This window comes from Cavia porcellus, unplaced genomic scaffold (assembly GCF_034190915.1).
Source record: "Cavia porcellus strain 051 isolate PalLab524CR breed Dunkin Hartley unplaced genomic scaffold, mCavPor4.1 scaffold_15, whole genome shotgun sequence".
Lineage (NCBI taxonomy): Eukaryota > Metazoa > Chordata > Mammalia > Rodentia > Caviidae > Cavia > Cavia porcellus.
The window spans coordinates 53,897,235-53,916,610 of NW_026947498.1; the positions used below are offsets into that span (position 1 = coordinate 53,897,235).

At 39.2% G+C, this 19,376-nt stretch overlaps 1 protein-coding gene across 7 annotated transcripts in view; it reads left to right on the forward strand.

The window, feature by feature from the left end:
• Bbx (BBX high mobility group box domain containing) overlaps positions 1–5,903 on the forward strand; it is a 220,786-nt gene extending 214,883 nt beyond the window's left edge. For all 7 annotated transcript variants that reach the window (XM_063224901.1, XM_063224902.1, XM_063224900.1 and 4 more), the window contains one exon: positions 151–5,903. In XM_063224901.1, coding sequence (XP_063080971.1) covers positions 151–238 — 88 coding nt within the window. In that variant the 3' untranslated portion in view covers positions 239–5,903. The remainder of the gene's footprint in view (positions 1–150) is intronic.
• The last annotated feature ends 13,473 nt before the right edge of the window (positions 5,904–19,376 follow it).

The following is a 19,376-nucleotide window of genomic DNA, read 5'->3' on the forward strand; positions in this document are numbered from 1 at the left end:
TAAACAAATATATATATATATATATATATATTACAATGAACAGCATAAGTAGCAATAGCTGTTAAACAAGATATTGGAAAACTTATTTATCATCATCTTCTATTGCTAATAAACTCTGATTAAGTGATTTTTTCCCCTCTTGTTTTACAGAGGTCAGAGGTCAACTCCACTCACCCACGACGGACAGCCAAAAGAAATGCCGCAGGCTCCCGTACTTATTTCTTGCGCTGACCAGTGAAGCGCCCTTTAATTGTAAAACATTGTGCTTTACCTACTACCCTAGCCTTGTCTTTACCAAGGGATGCCTGTGAGTCCAATTGGTGGAAAATACAGACTGCACACAAGTGCTTGTTGCCCTGCACAGCCCAGATTCACTTGAAGCAGAAGTTAGCATCCTGGGCCAGTTTGTTCTTTTGGAACCCAGAATCTTTGAGGGTATTGTCGTCTTTCTGATACTGAGCAGAAACAGAATGAGTCTCGAGCTTTGCTTTCCATTGAAGGCTTTTGACAGTAAATGGTGATAACTTGGTAAAAGACTGCCTTTACTGTAGCTCATCCAGCATCTCTTTTACCAACCAGAGAGTGTGAAACTAGTTTCATATATTGCCTAGTTATCCTTTCAAAACAAAACAAAACAAAACAAAAAAACTGACGCACTGCACTAGTTATTGTTAGATATTCTTAGTCTTTTTTGTACATGGAGATTTAAGTTCTAAGATGGTTTATATAATAGCTTATACCTACATTTATATTGTAGAATAAATATTAAAAAGCCTGTTCCAGAGACTCTCAAGCAGCATGGGCAGGCAGATGTACCATTGTTAGCGGTGTATGCTCGGCCTCGTGGTCCATATATTCTGCACTTTTATATTTGCCACCAGAGTGTAGTTTGCTGGCAAAAGAGAGAGGGAGACAGAGAGAGAGAGAGAGAGAGAGAAAGCGAGAGAGAGAGAGAGAAACCTACAATTCTTACAATCTGAATTTTTTTTCTTAGCCTTGAGTGACCAAGAAGAATTTGCTTGGGGCAAATTGTGGCAAATATTTTCCCAGACAAGGGAAGAGTCCTGCAGATGACAGATTACTGATGTTTTCATGCCTTGAGGATTCTTTTATTTTTACACAGTGGTCTAAGTGACCAATGGATCGTTCATACAAACAAACAAAAAAGACAAAAATATTATTCAGAAGTGACCTTAGTATTACTTCGCTATCCTAAACACACTGAAGACACTCACTTCATGTGGACTTGGAGCTATAGATCTTTTACATCCATCAAGTACAGACTGGACGGGTTGCAATTGCTATGCACAGCCAAGTTGGCCCTGCAGGTTTTAGAGCCATTACAAGTTCATGTTGAGTAGGACGTGTTGAGTAAATGACGAGGGGAGGGATGCCTGAGGTGGGCCTCTCCGTTGTAGATCCACCTGCAAGGTTCTCTGTTTTCTTTTTGTGTTTTTTTGCTTTTAAACATAAAAGTCAACCTTACATAGGCCAGTGCCAAGTGGATTAACTGGCTTAGAACATTCAGCATATTGACTTAAACCACCTGATGTTCACAGTGTCTTGTTTCCTAGCAACAGATACAAAGTGATAAATCAAAATTAGTCTGAGGCTACAGATTTTACAGGGTATTTGTTCCATAGCACAAAGTATTTCCCCACTCTTGCATCACAGCACAAACTACCAAATTTTAATTAGATTCCAGCAATAATTTTTAGTGATTTTCAAACTGGCAGAGTTTTGATAGTGCTAGTTCAAGTTTGAAGCTTTTGAATTAGATCTCTAAATGGTGACAGTTTACATGGTTTTATCTAGCTTTCTTATTTATACTTGACTGAATTATAATGATGATTTTTTTCTAATTGTAATTTGACCTAATAGCCATATAAAAAATGACTCTATTAATACTGACTAGGTTTAGCTTCTCACGGTTGTAGATATTACTTCAGTTTCGGTGCTGGAAAATATGTACAACATACTAACAAGATTGCAAAAATACATAGAAAGTTTCTTTTTTTCTTTTCCCCAAAAGCAGGTAAAAGAGGGCAGCAAAGCGGTGTCCTCAAAAATGCATATTCATTGTGAGGATGGAGGAAGTAGAACTTCATAAAAGGTTGATCAGTGGTTATAGCTTAATCCCATTCACATAGAAATAAATCTAGTGAACAGCCCCGGATTTTAGTATACTTTTACTACGATGCTATTTTAATAGTATTTTCTAAATTCCAAAACAAAAATATGAATGTTTGAAAATTGCTGGGTCCTGATGTTGGTGGCTGTTGGAGTTTTGGACCACTTGCTAGCAGTGATTTTAAAATTATAATTAACTAACAGTTTTTTAAAAACCAGAAACAAAGAACCAACAACAAAAATTGTACGGTGCAGAACATGCATCTTGACAATGGTACTAACTTGTTACTCTAGAGAACATGTTAGAATAGATCCCTCCTTCCGTCCTCTGATTACATTTCACTAGAGTTCCTTATGAGATTGCTGTACATTCATGGGACTTTTTTTAAAAAACAAAACAAAAAAATTACTTTTTTCTATGTGATTAATATCTTACTTGATCTGCTTTTCCTAAACCTCAGTGGCTTTTCCCTTAGGCAGGGGTGCGGGTGGGAGGGCAACTTCCTGGATATGACTGTTTTCAGATACTTTAAAACAAACCTTTTTGTAGAAATGCTTAATTTTTAAGCGGTTAGGCACTGAGAGTAGCAGAAATCCTGCAAAGCTTTATAGTTCTTTAGGCACATGCCCTGTCGTTTCTCTGAGCAAAGTCTTTATTTCAGTAATAGTGCTTCTCATGCCCTGAATCTGCTGGCGAAGGGGGTGTTGGTATTTTCAGGTAACATTTGTTAGCACAAATATTTCAGACCAATATATAGCACTCCTTCATTACCATTTTCATTTCATTTTTCTCATTCTTTCTTATTTTGGAAAATCATACTGCTATGGTGCATATTTTAATCTGCCCGCAGATCTCATCTACACTAACATTTGTCCCACAGCACCCTCAAGAAAAATGTTGTTGCACCTTATGTATATCTCAAGCAAACCAAAATACGATGCTCTTCTGCTTTGTTTTATTCTAAATTGTTGTATCATATCTTTCTGAAACAATTCTGAATTTAGTTGAAATTATCAATATTTATGCTTTTAACCTTAATTTCTGGATTCAAACCTGTATATAAATCTTTTGAAAAATATTGTCCTAGCCCTTCTCTGCAATGCTAGAAGTGGAAGATTTCGTCTCAGATGGAGACGTAGTATTGTTCCAGTTTTCTTTAGGCTTTTTTATTTATTTAGTTATTCTGGGTATTTCCTATGTAATTTTGAAACATGTAGAGTATATTATAATAACTGAAAATGCAGCTCTAAGAAGCTGAGTGAAAGAAAAAAATACTGTAAGACATCCTTGAAGTTTTTGTTTGTTTGGGTACTGTATATGACATTGGGAAAGGAAAAATGGCCCACAAGCACATTGGAAAGACAGGTTCTTGCCCCCAAATTAGGTTATTGCCCAGATTTGGGCCAAAACTCTTAATAGAGTAAACCATTTTTGAAGGTTACCATTGGAATTCCGACAGTCTTTTTCCCATAAAATGAGAAATTATTCATTAATTCTGTTACATGTTCCCAGAGCCATGCTGAAATAATTCCCATCTAGTTCCTGCCATTTATAACTGCTGGAGAAAAAAAAAAAAAAATGATGGAACACTATGAACAAAAAAGTTGCATCTGAAGTGGTCTGCTTGTTGAGAACCCGACATCTTCAATCCCTGTCATGTTCTTATTAAGTCAGATGCTATTCTGAGTCATAAAAATTTATTTGCACTCTGCAGTCTTTGGCCATTGTATAAAAGTGTTTGCACCTATGTAAACTCTCAAGCAAATTATAAATTGCTACAGATAGATGTTAGCCGAAAACTGAAGGACATGTTTTGTGTATGAAGTGGGCTGGGGTGGGTTGGGGAATACTAAATAGCTCTGTTCCAAGCTTGGCATTTGGCATTAATGTGAAGCAGTGGAACCATGCTGCCTGCTAAACTACTGTATGAATCGTAAGTGTTCCGAAGACCGGCAGCTGGAGGCTGGAAGACAGCATCCACACAACAAGGAGAGAAGCATCACCGCTGCATCGGAGACAAGGAAGGAAATCGGGAAGGCCAGGGGTCGTCATTTGTGAAGGGAATATTGGGGTGTACATGATGTTATTAAGGAGATTCACTTTGATTGCACTGCTCCACAGAGTCCTCATATAAGGCCAATCCCAATGGGCTACCTCGGCTTTCAAGGTTAATTTCAGTAAGTCCTGTTTCAAAACTTTGTCTTTTTTTTTTTGGCTTCTACTTCAGTGCCACTATTTTCCACTGCAGTGTTTTGACTTCACACTGGTTTCTCCAGTGTATTGCTGAAAATGGGAAGTAGAAGCAAATGCTATTGTTACATTTGACCTATAAAGTATTCAGAGTAACTGCTAGGTGGAAATTAAAATTTAGCTTTTCTCCACATAGATCCTTATTTTGCACCTTATACAAAGTGTACTAATTGTTAATTAGATGTTGCTTTTGTCTGTACAAGCATTCCCAAAGAGTTAGATTTGAATTTTGTTGTATTTTAGTTTGGGGACTTTATAAACTACTTTATTAGATTTACTAACAGCATATGTATAATGAAAAAAAGAGGCAGTTTTTCATTTCATCTTACCAGATGTGTCTGGTAAAGTATTCAGGGTTCGATGGACTGCTTTTCTTTAATTTGGAAGTGATCAAGTTTATTATACTCCATATTAAATGGCTTCGTCCTTTTCATGTAGGACATTATCTTCGTACATTTCAGAACAAGGGTGAATAACAAGACATATACATTTGACTTACACATCCCCTTCTGTCTGTATTACACTTACTTCAAATATAGAAATATACATTTTCTTTTTTAAAAAAATTCTTTCTGGCCAAATTTTATCTCTGGTGGTGTGATCTATACTAATAAGTTGAGAGAAGGAACCTTATAGTTAAAAGTTCTGTGACTGGTTTTCTTTGTTGTTTTTTTGTCGGTCAGTGGTCAAAAGTGATCATACCCTGAAACTGATTTTTCTACACAGAACTAGTGATCCTAAACATTAATCCTCTTTCCAAAGATTTCCTGATAACTTGGGCCAGAACTGGTTACTGAGTAACAAGGCTCTAATTCAATGCCTCTAAACCTTTCTATGCGCAATGCAAATCTTACCTCACAGCTGTAACCTAAATCACAGAGATAAGTGTGTCTCATGAATTGTCACTGATTCTCTTTGTGGCCCACCAGGGGTGAGCCCAAGTCCCCTCACATTTGTGCCTCGGCTCAAAGAGCAGCAGATCCGAGGGTAGGGAACGTTTGCTAGAGTTCAGTATCTTGCTTGACAGCATTTTTTTCATTTCACTATCAACAAGTCTCTTGCTCTCAGGAATTTATCAAGAAAAGAAAAGAAAACACCTGAGACTCCACCCACTAGATTTTGACCTTTTCTCATAGGTTTGAATTACTTACTCAAATGTCATAAATTAACCATAGTTTCATTTGACCACCAGGTCTTAAATCTGTTCACGGTTTCAGCATAACTGAATCGCTCTTTTTTTTCTTTCAGAAATTGGCTTGGTTCTCTTTAGAGTTGGTGTAAACATGCCATGTAATAAATGATTTCCACTTAATGGTACAACAGAATATTGCTTTCTTAGATGTATGTGTAGTAAAAGTCAATATACACATTTATATCATTTCTTTCTTCAAAATCTTATACCTAATTTGATATTTCTAAAAATTGCACATGTAAGTCATGTGTATAACATGCTAAAATACTTTAACTGTGATCTTAAACTGAATAAAAATATTTAATAAAAATTTGAAGTATTTTAAAGATATTATTCAAATACATTTGTTTATGTTCAAACTATCAGCCATAGAGTATGTGCCTTCAGTTTACTAATATCCACCAAAAACAGGAAAATTATAAAGGTAAGCTATCCCAGGTATTTCAGAACACTGAAGGATGGTGTCCCCTAAAACTGTTTGCCTGATATTCCCATTTCCCGTTAAGTTTTGGACATTGAAACTTAGCTATAGGGTGGCATTGAATCCAACGGAAGAAAGGAAATACAGTACAGGCTTCAGTCTGCCTCTTGAGAGCCTTTGGGATGCCACTTGGGGAAGAGTTCTGAATGTACTGTCTTTCCCTGAGCTGTAACTATGGAAATAATATCAGTAAACCCATAAGCAAAACTCCAACCTCACATTTGCTAAATATGGTGTTCCTGATTCATAAAGGGTTTTTTTTTAATCCTTTGGAAACTACACATGTGCACTGTATATTCATTGTGAAGCTGGTTTGCATTCAAACAGACTTGCTCCAGGTTCTGGTGCCACCCATTTTGCCATTGATTTTTTTAAAGAGAAAAAAATGATACAGAATTTCAAAACAAGATAGCAAAATGACAACGGTGATTGTATTGCATATTAAGTTTTTAACCTTCCTGAAGCACATGTGAGTCAGTAACAGTGGTGGAACTTTCTCATACTATTACGTGGAGTTGAGAGGGGAAAACAGGAGGAAAGCAGGGCCTGTAATGTAAATGCTCATTAAATGCTAACTATTGATTCTATTTTGTATTCCAAGTATAAAGTAAGCTTGTTTCTTAAACATATTCAAGAGACAGTCTGAGCCTAACTTTTCAAAATAAATTCAAAAATAGCCTGTTTCAGGAGATATGATAGGCTAGAAAACTCCCAATAGGTTAAATTTTATATCATTTAGTTCAAGGTTTTATATGAGAATACTCCCACTACTGAGAATAAAACTCGGAGGGGCATCCATGTTAGTAAAACTGTTAAAAGTGTTAGCACACATGTGTGCTTATATGGTCCTTCATGTATGTATGTCTATCCTTTTAAATAGAATATGAAATGTTTTGCCAACAGTGAGCTGAAACTAATTTTTACTCCATTCAGTACGTATTACAAAGATCTTTACTTGGAGAAGCCAACTTAAAATTTATCATAAATCTCTTACCTTTTTGAAATTGTGGCAACTTCTAAATAAATGCAAAAAGTAAAGAGATAAGTGTTTCAATCCAGGTATCCATCATATGGCTTCAACAAATACCTGTATTTTCTCAATGCCAGCTTTATCTATGATTCCAGGCATAGACAAATTTTCATTTTTTATGCATTGTCCTCATGATTCAAAAAATGTTTGTTTTCTGAAGTAAAAGAAATCTGTGAGCCCAAACAGAAGTGCTGGAATGAAATTTGTTGGAAATGTATGCTATATTTGCCTTCCCAATCCATAATTTCCAAAGGATTTTAACTTACTGATCAAAGAGAGCCCTTTTCTTAAGGTGTCTTTTCCCCCCTCATTTTTATGATCATTTTTTCCCAGACTTAATGACTTAAAAGGTCCACAGACTAAAAATAAAACTTGTCTCTCTGTACCAGTATACCCTTACACTTTATCCCAACCCTGTTCCTACTGCATTTTCTATCTTCTCTACACTTAATCTGTAAAAGACATAGAAATAAAATTTTCCATGACTTTCTGGAAGACAAATCAACAAAAGAATTCAAAAGTCAGGCCAGAAATTAGAACTTACATAAACTGAAGTCTTTTGTTGCAGGGCTGTTGTATATGGAAAGTCCAGAGTGAAGCTGGAAGCACAGCTCAGGTAAACTTCAGGTGCTTTGCCTTCAAAATTAAAATGGTTCTAAAGCCAACATGAAATATGACCAAGAAACGTGCTCTAGTGTATTATTTTCCTGATCTTTCCTGTCATTATGGGTGATGATGAAAGATCAGTTGAGCAAACAATTCACATCTTGATGAGAAGCATGAAAGCACTAAGAAATATATACTAACAGTAAAAATGATAGTAGATAAAAAATAGGTAATGATTTGCCATATACTTTGCAGCTTTTTATTGAAACAAAAAAGGTAACAGAATTTTCTATTCAACAACTTTCCCTTACATGATAATTTAAAAATCTCAAATTCTCCCATATCATATCTTAGCTTGGGTATTTGACAGTATTAATATATTTGAGCATTATCTGAACATGAGTCCTTGAATGTCTAAAACATTCTTATAAATACATAGTATTTAGCCATTGATGCTAATCGTACCTGCATTAAAAACTATTGTATGTCAGTCAAAATAAAAACGATTAAAATTGGTTAAAAATATTGCTTCGTGCCCAGCCTACAAGCTCACGGAAAATTATTTGGACTCACATGTTCTTGTCTAGAAGAGTTCTCCGTTACCCCACAACTCATGTCCATCAAATTGGTGTTTCATACTCCCATGATGTAAATCCAGTCAGCCAATCTGCACCTGGAAATACCAACAAGACAGTCCACCTAGGATTGTGGGTAAATCTGAACTCTGGAAGAAATGATGCAGGCTCATGGGGGAAAAATTTTTTTGAAGACTTAAAAGATGAGTATGTGTTAGTGTTCTGCTGTAAAAGGATCATTTTTAATGCTTTCAGAGAAAAGAACTTGGCAAAAACGAAGGACATGCAAAGACAAGCCACAGAGCTAGAGAGAAATGTGATGAAAGCCTTTGGGGAAGACCCATGATGCAGATTGTTCCTTGGTGTGTGCCCTAGTGCATGGAGCCTCATAGCTGCTGATTTTAAGCAGGTTATCGGGGCTAGGATGCCACATCATGGTAACCCCAGAAATACTGGAAGCCCAAGGTTGAGGCAGTGCAGTTTTTACCTTGAAATTAAAGAGGTCATTCTAGCAGCCAGGTAGAACAATTCTCTGCCTTCTTCCTTTGCTTTACTCATTTCCTTATTATTGTCTCAACTCTTGAATGTTGCTAAAATTTAATACTAGATTTCAGCACAGCACCTCTCAAAAATACTATTTTAGTCGTCACCTTTTTCTCCATGGAGTATATTGTTTGATGGCTAGGTAAATGACTCCAGAAATCCTTTCCCCTAGGTTGGTCCTGGAGCAAGAGGGAACTGTCATGGTACAGTCTCCGTGATGTGTGTTTCCCTGTTTCATTTGGGTCTTAAGTTGGGCATGTGAGCTTTCTATTGCTAATACCCTTAAAGGGCTTTTTGCTACAGAATGTACCTGTTCTTTCTACGACTGCAGGTTGCTTCCCTTTTGGAATCATTGAAGACTGCTGCTTAAATATTCACCTCAGGATGATCACATCAAAATCCCTTCTTTGGGGACTGATAGTTAAGGGCTTCTTCCTTTTTAACTCCAAAAACATCTGCTTTGATAAGCAGATCATTTCTCCTAGATATGCAAACTGCACTATAATTTATGCATGCATTCATAAAAGGTTTTAGAAATTTTAAGGATTTAATTTGAGGTTCATCAGGCACCTGTCCATGGCTCCTCAAGGATTTGGCAAATAAAATCTGTGTTGCCAAAAGCTTTTCTTTGGGCTTGTTCTCCCCAAAGATCTGACTTCAAATGACAGTTTGGAGCAATGCTTCCTGGTGACTTCTCATGTGCAGAGGACTGCGGCAAAGCAACAGGTAAATGTCTTAAAATACCTCCATTGGCCACCTGGATCTGGCCCCTAAAGTTCTACCCAGCATGTACCATGCTTGGCTTTTAATTATACTGCATTCTTCTATAGGACAGTTGGAAATTGGAATCGAATCAAGATTTTTTTCTTCTGTAGATGGGCATGTATCCATGTGAATTACTTTTTTGGGTTCCTCTTTCACTCCTACCCACACATCCAATATTCCATATGCCTTCTTTTAAAAAAACAAATGGTTTTCTGGTCTGAGTGTGCACTTTTCCTTTTCTGAGTTTTGTGTGACATTCTAGCCTGCCACCACCACCGCCTGCTCTTCAGCCAAAGATCTATTTTAGATTAAATCTGCCCCAGCTTTCCAGCCTACTGCAGGGAGCAGTAATTGGTGGTGGCAAGATGAACTAAGTTGTAAATTAGCTGATGAATAGTCTCTCCTAGGAAGTAGTAGGACTCTGCCTGTCTTCAGAGGTAAGGCAGGACCAACCACGTTGCAAGATTCCACAGTAGGCAGGATCCTGGAAATCAGCATTTCCCTCTGATGGTTCCCCTTGCTCTGCAAGGGAGCACTGCTGTCCTTACAGCTGCCAGGATTTGGAACAGAGCTGAGAGATCCACAATTAAACCGAGGATAACGATTCACACCTCGCCAACTCCCTTTTTCTTTTCCTGTATTTTTATTTTGAGGTCAAAACTTTAATTTGAATGTTAGCTTTATCTGAATTAGTCTTTACCATTGTACCTTCTAAGCCATCCACACACAGTTCTGAGTTGGAAAATCAGGCAAAGAAGAAATCCATTTTCACAGAACTACTGATCTCTATCTTTGGTATGGTAATCCTGTCTTGTCTGCAAGTTCACTTTCTACAGTGTCAGTTACCCAAGGCTAACTGATGTCTAAAATATTATTAGAAATTATCAGAAATAACTTACAAATTTTAAAAATGCTTCATTATAATATAGTTATAAGCATCTTATTGTTAATCTCTGTGCCTAATGAATTTTATTATATATATAGAAAAAAATAAAGTATGAAGGTTCATCCTTTCAGGCATCTGTGGAATATGGTGGAACATATACATACAGAGTAAAAGCTAAGAAATGAGCATTTCCCTCTTACTCCTTACCTCTGTTTTTAAAAATAAATAAATAAAGCTAGCATTTTAAAAAATTTATGTTGCACTGATTACCCAAGATATTTACATAGAAAATGTATCTCAAATTCACATAGTAATCTCATCCATATTTTCCAGTTTTAAAATGTTTCTTCATGCACATTTATCCATAAGCTACCCGTAGTACTAAGCAATCACCGCTACAGGGTTGTATAAACCTAATTGTGTTCATTTCTACTGAGCCTCTTTTCCTTGGATGGCCCTGCACATGTGACTCATTTTGTGAATCATTCGCAAAGGGTGTCTCCACTCAGCCTCCTTGCATTTCTTATGCAGCCATGGAGGGCTGTTTCTCCTCACTGTTAAGAGTTGTAAGTCTGGCCTCCTTCCAGATCAATAGGTGCACTGTTGCCTTGCAACACAGCCTCAAGGGAGCTAGAGAGGAAGCAGATCCTGGTGGCTTCAGTTCATTTGTTCCTTCCACTTGCTATGATTATCAGCCAGAGAATATTCTCCTGAGATGGCTGAGACCAGGGCTATTTCAAATGACTTCAAAAGGACAACGCTCTCATTGCATATTTGAGGAAATTGCAGGCTGTCTGGGGGGGGGGGGTGAGAGCCACGTTCTTAAATGTGAGTGAAGCATAACTGTAAATTTAAGCAATTTAAATGTATTACTGAACAAAAACCATCAGCCCAATGAGCATAACCTTACTGAAGAAGGGCACTGTTCCCAGATCACTTCTCTAAGTTGGGAGGAGATTTTTACTGGACAGGCTTTGAGTGGCATTAGAGCAGTTTGCAACTGAAACATATTATCAAGAAGTCAGATTCTTCCACTGGTGTAAACAGCTCCATTGGAATTACTGTGACATTTTTGCAAGCAGGGAAGCCAATAACAACTGGTATCATCAGAACCAGGCAATTTTGCTTTCTGAAAGAAGGGTTGTCAGCTTTTGACTACTCCTCTCAGATTATCCTCAGTGGTGCCAAGTTCCAGTGATGTCACCCACGCCATTAACCACTCAGGTAGTCTCTGGATTGCTAAGGCTGTCTAATTCATCTGAGTCAGCAAGAAATAGAAGACTAATCTCTAGGCCCTGGAAAGCTGCCAAACTAAGACCTCAGTGATGGTTTAGACAGGCAGGACCTGGGCATCCAAGTGGGTACAGTGGTGTGCAAAGAGTCTGTGCAACTTCTCAGCACAAACACATGTTCAGGCATGCATCCCTCTCCCTGGAACGTGAAGGTGATGATCACCAGCTCTCAGTGAGTGTGTTCAGAAAGGAGCCAAAATGCATACTCTCGTTGTATGGGAGGCTTTTGCTTTTGTTTTGGTATTTTTCTTTCATTTCTGTTTGTTTCATTATATGTACCAAAAGAGGCATGAGAATTTCTAAGACAGTCATCTCAGACTCTGAAGTAGCATTTTTTAAAAAAAATTTGTGGGGCTTTTGGAGGGTTTAGGGGGGATTTTTTGGATTTTTTTTTTTTTTTTTTTTTTTTTTTTTTTTTGGTACCAGGGATCAAACTCACAATCTCATGCTTGCCAAGCAGGTGCTTATGCCACTGAGCTAAATCCTAGGCCTGTGTTTGTGTTTTCTTAGTACTCTCATTTTTAATTGGCACATCAAAATGTTACATATTTATGGGGCATTCAGTACCTGATATGGGGAAACTGGCATAGTCATCACCTTAAATTTGTTTTATTTCTTTGCATTGTGAACACACAGTTCTCTAATCCTCTAATAGCTTACTAGCTTGGGGTAGGGGACAGTATGGGACTGAACTCAGGGCCTTCATCCCCAGCCTTTTTTTTTTTTTTTTTTTTTTGAGATATTAGTCACTAGTTGCCTAGGCTTAGCTCAAACTCATGATCCTCCTGTATCAGCTTCTCAAAATTCTAGCTATTTCAAAATACACAGTCATCACCAAGCATACTATTCCTCTTATCTCAAGATATCTGCTCCCCAGTGGGACCCAGACCATAGCACCCCAAGATGGCAGCTGAGAAGTGGTTGGAGGGAATCACCCCACCTGGGGAATGTGGAGTGATGAAGAGCCTGGTGTGGGATCTTGGAAAACCAGGACAGATTCTCAGCACACACAGGCAGACAAGAAACATTCCTCAGGTCTGAGAGCCAAACTAGAAAGGGGAGACATATCTTCAGCTCTACAGCACACACCCAGCGCAGTGCCAGTGCGCAACAGGTGATGGAAAAAAGCCTCTCTCAGGCAAGCCATTTGTGAGAACCAAGACATTTCATTTTTGTGTTACCAGCATTAAATCATCTTTCCTCTTGTTTCCATATGTCTCATGTGTGCCTAGTAGTATATATCTTCACAGGTCATTTTGAGATGATTATTTCATCAAATTTTGTAAACTTTGAAGTGCTGTATACAATGTAATGGTTACAAATTTAAGAAAATAAAAAGGCAAGCCAGGGACTAAAATATATGCAAAGACATATATCTGATAACAGACTTGTATCCAAAATACACACACACACACAACTCCTCAAAATACTCAATAGTTAGAAAAATACAGTTAAAAAGTGGGTGAAAGTTCTGAACAGACACATCATGAAAGAAAATTTGCAGGTGACAAGGAGGCTAAAAATAGTCAACATCAAATGTCAGGAACTTACAAATTAGCACACTGAAATACCGCTGATGATGCCAGGTGCTGGAGAGGGTGTGGAGCAACTAGAACTCTTATTCATTGCTGGTAGAAATGAAAAATGATACTGCCACTTTGCAAGACTGTGGCAGTTTCTTCCAAAGCTAAACATAGACTTACTGCATGATGCAAGAATTGTCTCTTACATGTACACCCAAGTGAACTAAAATGTACATCCACCAAAAATCTGCACATCTTCGTAACCAATTTATTCATAATTGTCAAAATCTGGAAGCAAAAAAGATATCCAGACAGTAGAATATTATTTGGTAATGAAATGAGCTATCAAACTACAAGAAGACTTGAAGAAAATTTAAAAGCATAATAGTAAGCCAATCTTATGTTAACTATATGACATTCTGGACAAAATTAGAGAGGGAGTAAAATTATCAGTGTTTGGCAAAGGTTTGGGTTGAGGAAAGTGTGAATAGGTGAAGCACAAAGGATTTTAGAGGAGCAGAACAATTATGTACGGCAGTGAGTAGTGGATACATGTCAAAACCCACAAATGTGCAACAGAAAGTGAACGCTCATGACAGCTATAGACGTTAGTAAATAATAATACTAGGTCACCCATTGTAACAAATGCATCACACTAATAGAAGATGCTAGTGATAAGGATAACTGTAGGGGCAGAGGAAAGATGAAAGAAATAGGGATATTAGGTATTCTTTATACTTGGCTCATTTTTTTTTGTAACTCTAACACCCTCTTAAAATAGTCTATTAATTAAACAATACTATTCAAATATCACCAAAGAGGAATCACTTAGGTACTGAATTTCCTGAAAACTGTTGGAAGGTCAGAGAGATAAGAATTATGATTATTGCGATGTAAAATAATACTGTGTCCAATGCCTTTGGAATACGGTGAAAGAAACTGTTCCACGGTGAAGGAAACTGTTCCCTTTGCCTCAGGGAGCCAGGAAGGCTTCCCAGAGGAGGGAACTAATTAGCCTGCAATTAGACTGAATCACTTGAGAATTACCCAGCACCCAGAGAATCAAGAGGGAGGTTGCAGACCAATGCCTCTTTCACTGTTGGACCAAGGCAGCCTGTTGGTCTCCTGTAAGCAACAGAGAGACCCTGACACATACACAGAGAGAGAAAAGGCCTGGGTGGATTTCCAGAGAAGCACAGACATTACAATACTTGATAATTTAATCACCTTTTCTTTACAATGTTTTAGACTGTATTATGCAGTGTTTTTGGTGAAACCTGAATCATTTGTATTTAATTAGATTTTTGTAATGAAATTATTTGTAATCTTCAGTAACACTAAATTAAAAATTGTAATTAAGTCTTTGAATTTTTATTTTTAAAGGGTACTGATGGTTTTGTCCTTTCCTATCCCCATTCTGGGCTCCTTTGTTGTCAGTGGCCAACTGTACTCTGGTATTTTAGTGCTGGTTTCACAATCCTGAGCAGATGCTCTCACCTGGGAAACCTAAGGCCTGGTCTACTGGACAAACTCGACCTCATTTGAGGCACTGGATATGCAAGGAAAAGCTCAGCATATTCTTAAGACATCAACAAAACTGCACCACAGAAGGAATTTTTTTTTTCTGGTACTGGTGATCGAACTCATGACCTCCTGCTTGCCAGGCAGGCACTTATGCCACTGAGCTAAATCCCCAGCCCTAGAAGGAAATATTTTTGAAATAATGTAATTTGATACATGATATTGTGGAGTAGCAAAAATCAGTTTTTTACTACCCATCCTCATTTCTGGTTGAGTCCCTAATAGCAAAGGACAGATTATAAAAGAAAAGAATACAAGTTTATTTAGTATTTTACATGGCACCTTCATGAGGAAATGCAGACCCAAAGACAAAACCCTGTGGGGTTTTATGATGGATTTGAGAACAAGTGGACAGTCGTGGGAACATATGATAGGTCCGAAAGGATGTCAAGTGATGACCAAGCTACGGCTCAGATTCCTGTCTCTGATCCTTCACCTTCAGCGTTAAGGTGTTTCTTCTCTCCAGGTATCAGAAGGGCCCATTTTACAGGAGGATCTTATGACCTGTTTCACGACAAGGGAAGGTGACAATGACATTCCTCCTTCTATAATTTTCTCAAATTCCTTCAGTTTAAAACAGTCACTGTGCCAAGATGCCATATTTGGGATGTTGTGTCCTGAACCCCATCATTGTTGTATTAGTAAGGCCAGAAGGAAATAGCACCATTGCACTGGGAAAATTTGATAAAGGAACTACCAAGGTATAGAAGGCCACTACAAAAGAGAACACAACATCTTCAAAACATTAGGCTGAGTCACTGCCAGGCCTGAAAGGTCTGGGTCAAGGAAACTCAAAGGTAGGCGCACAGTACGGGTAATGGGCATACCTCATGGTGACACTGACCTCACGCTCCTCTCTTCCTCCGGCTCCTACTGTACCAAACCCAACTGGAAGCCAGAGAGCAAGAGAACTTGCTGAAACAGTCTGTTTATTCAGCCTCCTTGGACTTTAAGCAGGATGGAGAGAAGTGGAGACCAGGACAGGATGGCCATCAGAAGATATCCAGCATAGAATACAGTCCTTGGTGGCAATGAAATAACCTGAGATATTTTAGACCAGTATAATGGAAGAGACACAGGAGGCAGGGCTTTCCCTCATGCCTCCACATTGGGTATCTGACTTACAATAAGGAAGTTATAATTCAGCGTTCATCAGTCAGCTCCATCCCGGATTATTCAAGGCTCCCAGGATGGATCATACATTTTGCTCATCCTTAGAACATTGGGCTTTGACCTTGAGAGGGCTCTGCTGCTGTCCTTCAGGGAAGAGCAGGGTACAGCTCTAACCTGTTGACCCCACCACATATTGGCACTGCCACCAACAACCCCCGACCTTGGGTCTATCCAATAACAGCGAAAGACTGCAACCTGTCAGAATTGGAGATCTGCACACTTCAAGAGGCAAGCCATCCCACTAGAGAGAAGACAGGAGGAAAACACAGCAAGTCAACACACAGCCAATTTAAAAAATAATCGGGGTCAGTACACAGCACCCCAGTGGAATTTTCCAGGGGAAAATGTTTGTGTTATTTAATACTGTTGATATCTCTCACTAGCTCTCAGCAATGACAAGCAGCAAAGCATTTTCTTCTGTATTCACTACAAAACACACCATTTGTATTTAAATATTTGAGTTAAACATATCTTGTGTTTGCAGAGCATTAACGCTGTTGACATTGTTCCATAGCTGTACTCTTTAGGGAGTTGGAATCTGCCTTCGATATTAGTCAACAAACCTTCAAAAACACCTTAATGGAAATCAGGACTGTGTAAGCTACTAAAGGGCCCTTGAATTAGAAAATGGAGATTAACTCCGGCAGCGGTATAGTTGGAGGCAAAGATCTTAGGGAAAGGCTGTCTGCTGCTTTTGTGCTGTTTATTTCAATCTAGAGAATGTACATTTGCCCTTGGTATGGGACACAGACTGCCTGCCACTGGTTGTTCTCCAGAGTGATGCCCTCCCTCTTTCTGCCTGCTGAATGTCTACCTTGAATTCCCAGGAGATCCATCTCTAGTTTCTTGATTTGGTCCTCACACACTTGATTCCCCTTCCTTATGCTTAGCCTGGCTGTAAATCCAGAAACCAGGTAGTGGCCAGCAGGGACCTGAGCTATCAAGCAAGCAGTGTGACTGCAGTGAGCTGCCCTCTGTGTCCAAGGTATGCTCCTGTGTCTGTCCTGTCCCCATCTTACTTATTTATATGCCAGGGGGCCTGTCTGCCAGCCTGTCCTATAAGGAAGCAGCTACAATCATCAGAATCAACAGAAGAGAGGAATTAATTCTCCATCTTTTCCTTTTCTGTTTTAAGAGCTCAAGTTTCAAGAGTGCTTAATTTAATCAGCCTCCTGTGGGTTAAGAAGGCAATTCAAGAACCAACTGAGAGCTGCAGGCTTTCATCAGTGACTGGGCCTGACCTGGGGCATTTGTGTCACTGAGAAGCTCAAAGTGATCCATGATGGCAGTGAGGGTTTAGAGTTAAGGTGCTGAAACAGATGGCACCAATATTACACACACCCGCCCTGCTTTCTGAATTCCCAGTGCCTTACCCCTCACCCAGAGCAGAACCTGGGGCAACAGACTGCTGCTTTATGCAGAGGAAGAAAGGAAAATGGCAGTGCACTTTCATACCAGGGACCAGTGGAGAGGTCCATGCGTTCCTTCAAGAATATGTGCATGGCACAGCCCCAGTGCTCAGCCAAAATGGGAATGAGGCAAATGCCACTATGATGCTTGAACTGAATGTTTGGAGAGGTTGTGTTCCTATCACTCACTGGAGTGCAGAGCTGTGTACCTTATCTAACTGCTGTCTGCAGAAGAGGTGTGTTGGTTAGAGCAGAGACACAAACATGTCTCAAGCAATCACATAGCCCTGGGCTACCCAACACCTCTTGAATATTTCCCAAGGGACTCTGACACACACTCCTTCTTAGTCTCAGAAGGCTCTAGAGACCCAGAAGCCAATCTCGTCTCCCTGATCTGTTGCATTTTAAAGATTAACTTCCATCAGCAATGCTGTTCCTAAAGCCTTTGGAGTTGTGACCTCAAGGGTCACTGCTCTTGACATGCAGCTGTCTCATCAACTGACCCCTCTACCTTAACAGCTTTTTTTCCCCTTAACATCCCTGACCTTCCATAAGGTGGACTTATCCTTTGTCCCTGGCTAAGCCCACTCTGTCACCTTCACAATTCCCAGTAGGCCTTTTGGTCACGAACTAGTTCCACCACATCAGTGTCTGAGGCTGCTGCATAATCATCTCCTTCCTTGATTAGAGCATCATAATTATGCTCTAGGAATTTGCTTAAACAGATTAATCATTCTTGAGGACAAATTTAGAAGCTGTGCTTGCTGAGGGACCCGCTCTGAATGTCCCCCAGGAAATTCTGATTATACCTGCCATTTGGGCCCCTGCCAGGGCCCTGAGTGCATCAGAGACTCAGACCCTGGTCTGGAGGCTGACTGCCACCACTGCAGGCTTCTCTTTGCACCTCTGAATCCCTGAATTGGAGCTCTGATTCCTAATTGTGAACTGTGGCTGGCATGTGAGATTGGAGCAGCCCAGGGCCTTTCTGTGTCTTTCGTGTCTTCTCTTCAGTGAAAATAAAATCCAGGAAGTCCACTGATTTGTGGCAGCCTGGAAGTCACAGTGGTTCTCATTGGAATCTGTAGCTTTTAAAAATTATTGATATTGGAACTTCACGTCAGGACAACTTAATCAAAATCTCCAGGGTTGGGCATCTCTGCTTTGCAAACGCAGCTAAAAGACTGCATGAAGTAGTTCTAAAATATATTCTACTCTAGGAATCATTGGGAAATCTGAACTCTATCAGCATTCACTTCTGTGCCAGAAAATGTGGGAGGCAGCTGAGAGTCCTTTAGCTCTGAGATTAGATTTGGCACTAATGGAAAACTTGCAGCCTTGAGGCCGAGGGAGGTAACTGTTTTATGTTGGTTCAGACTATTTGGATTTCACGCTGTTTCATCGTTCACTAGCTCTGTGACCATGGAAAATTAACCTGTTTGAGCCCGACTTCTTGGAAAGACTGTACCCACCACTTAGAATTGTAGATGTTGAATCAGAATGTACACATGCAGCACTTAGAACTGGGCTGGCATGTACTAAGCCCTCAATAAAAGCCAGCTAGCACCATCCCCTTCTCTGCTCCTCAACATCATCATTTGACTCAAAGATGAAACCAGATGTTCATAAGAGTTCGAGTCAGGAGATTGTTCCCTGTAGCAGCTTGACGAGGTTCAACCTGGGACGAATCAATGAGACTCAACCATTCTTGTGCTCATGGGCTCCCTAAGTGAGGAATAACCAAAAATCAGAATGTTTTCCTCTCAGGATTTATATTCATATGAAGAATCAAATGTGTCTATTATTTGAAGATTGTCTTTTGGAAACCTTTTAATAGTTTGGAGGAGAATTAAAACCACGCAAAGATAGTCTAAAGAGTGAATTCAATCACAAATATGAATACTGGTCCTCAGCACAGCCCACCTGTTTTTCAAGTCATCAT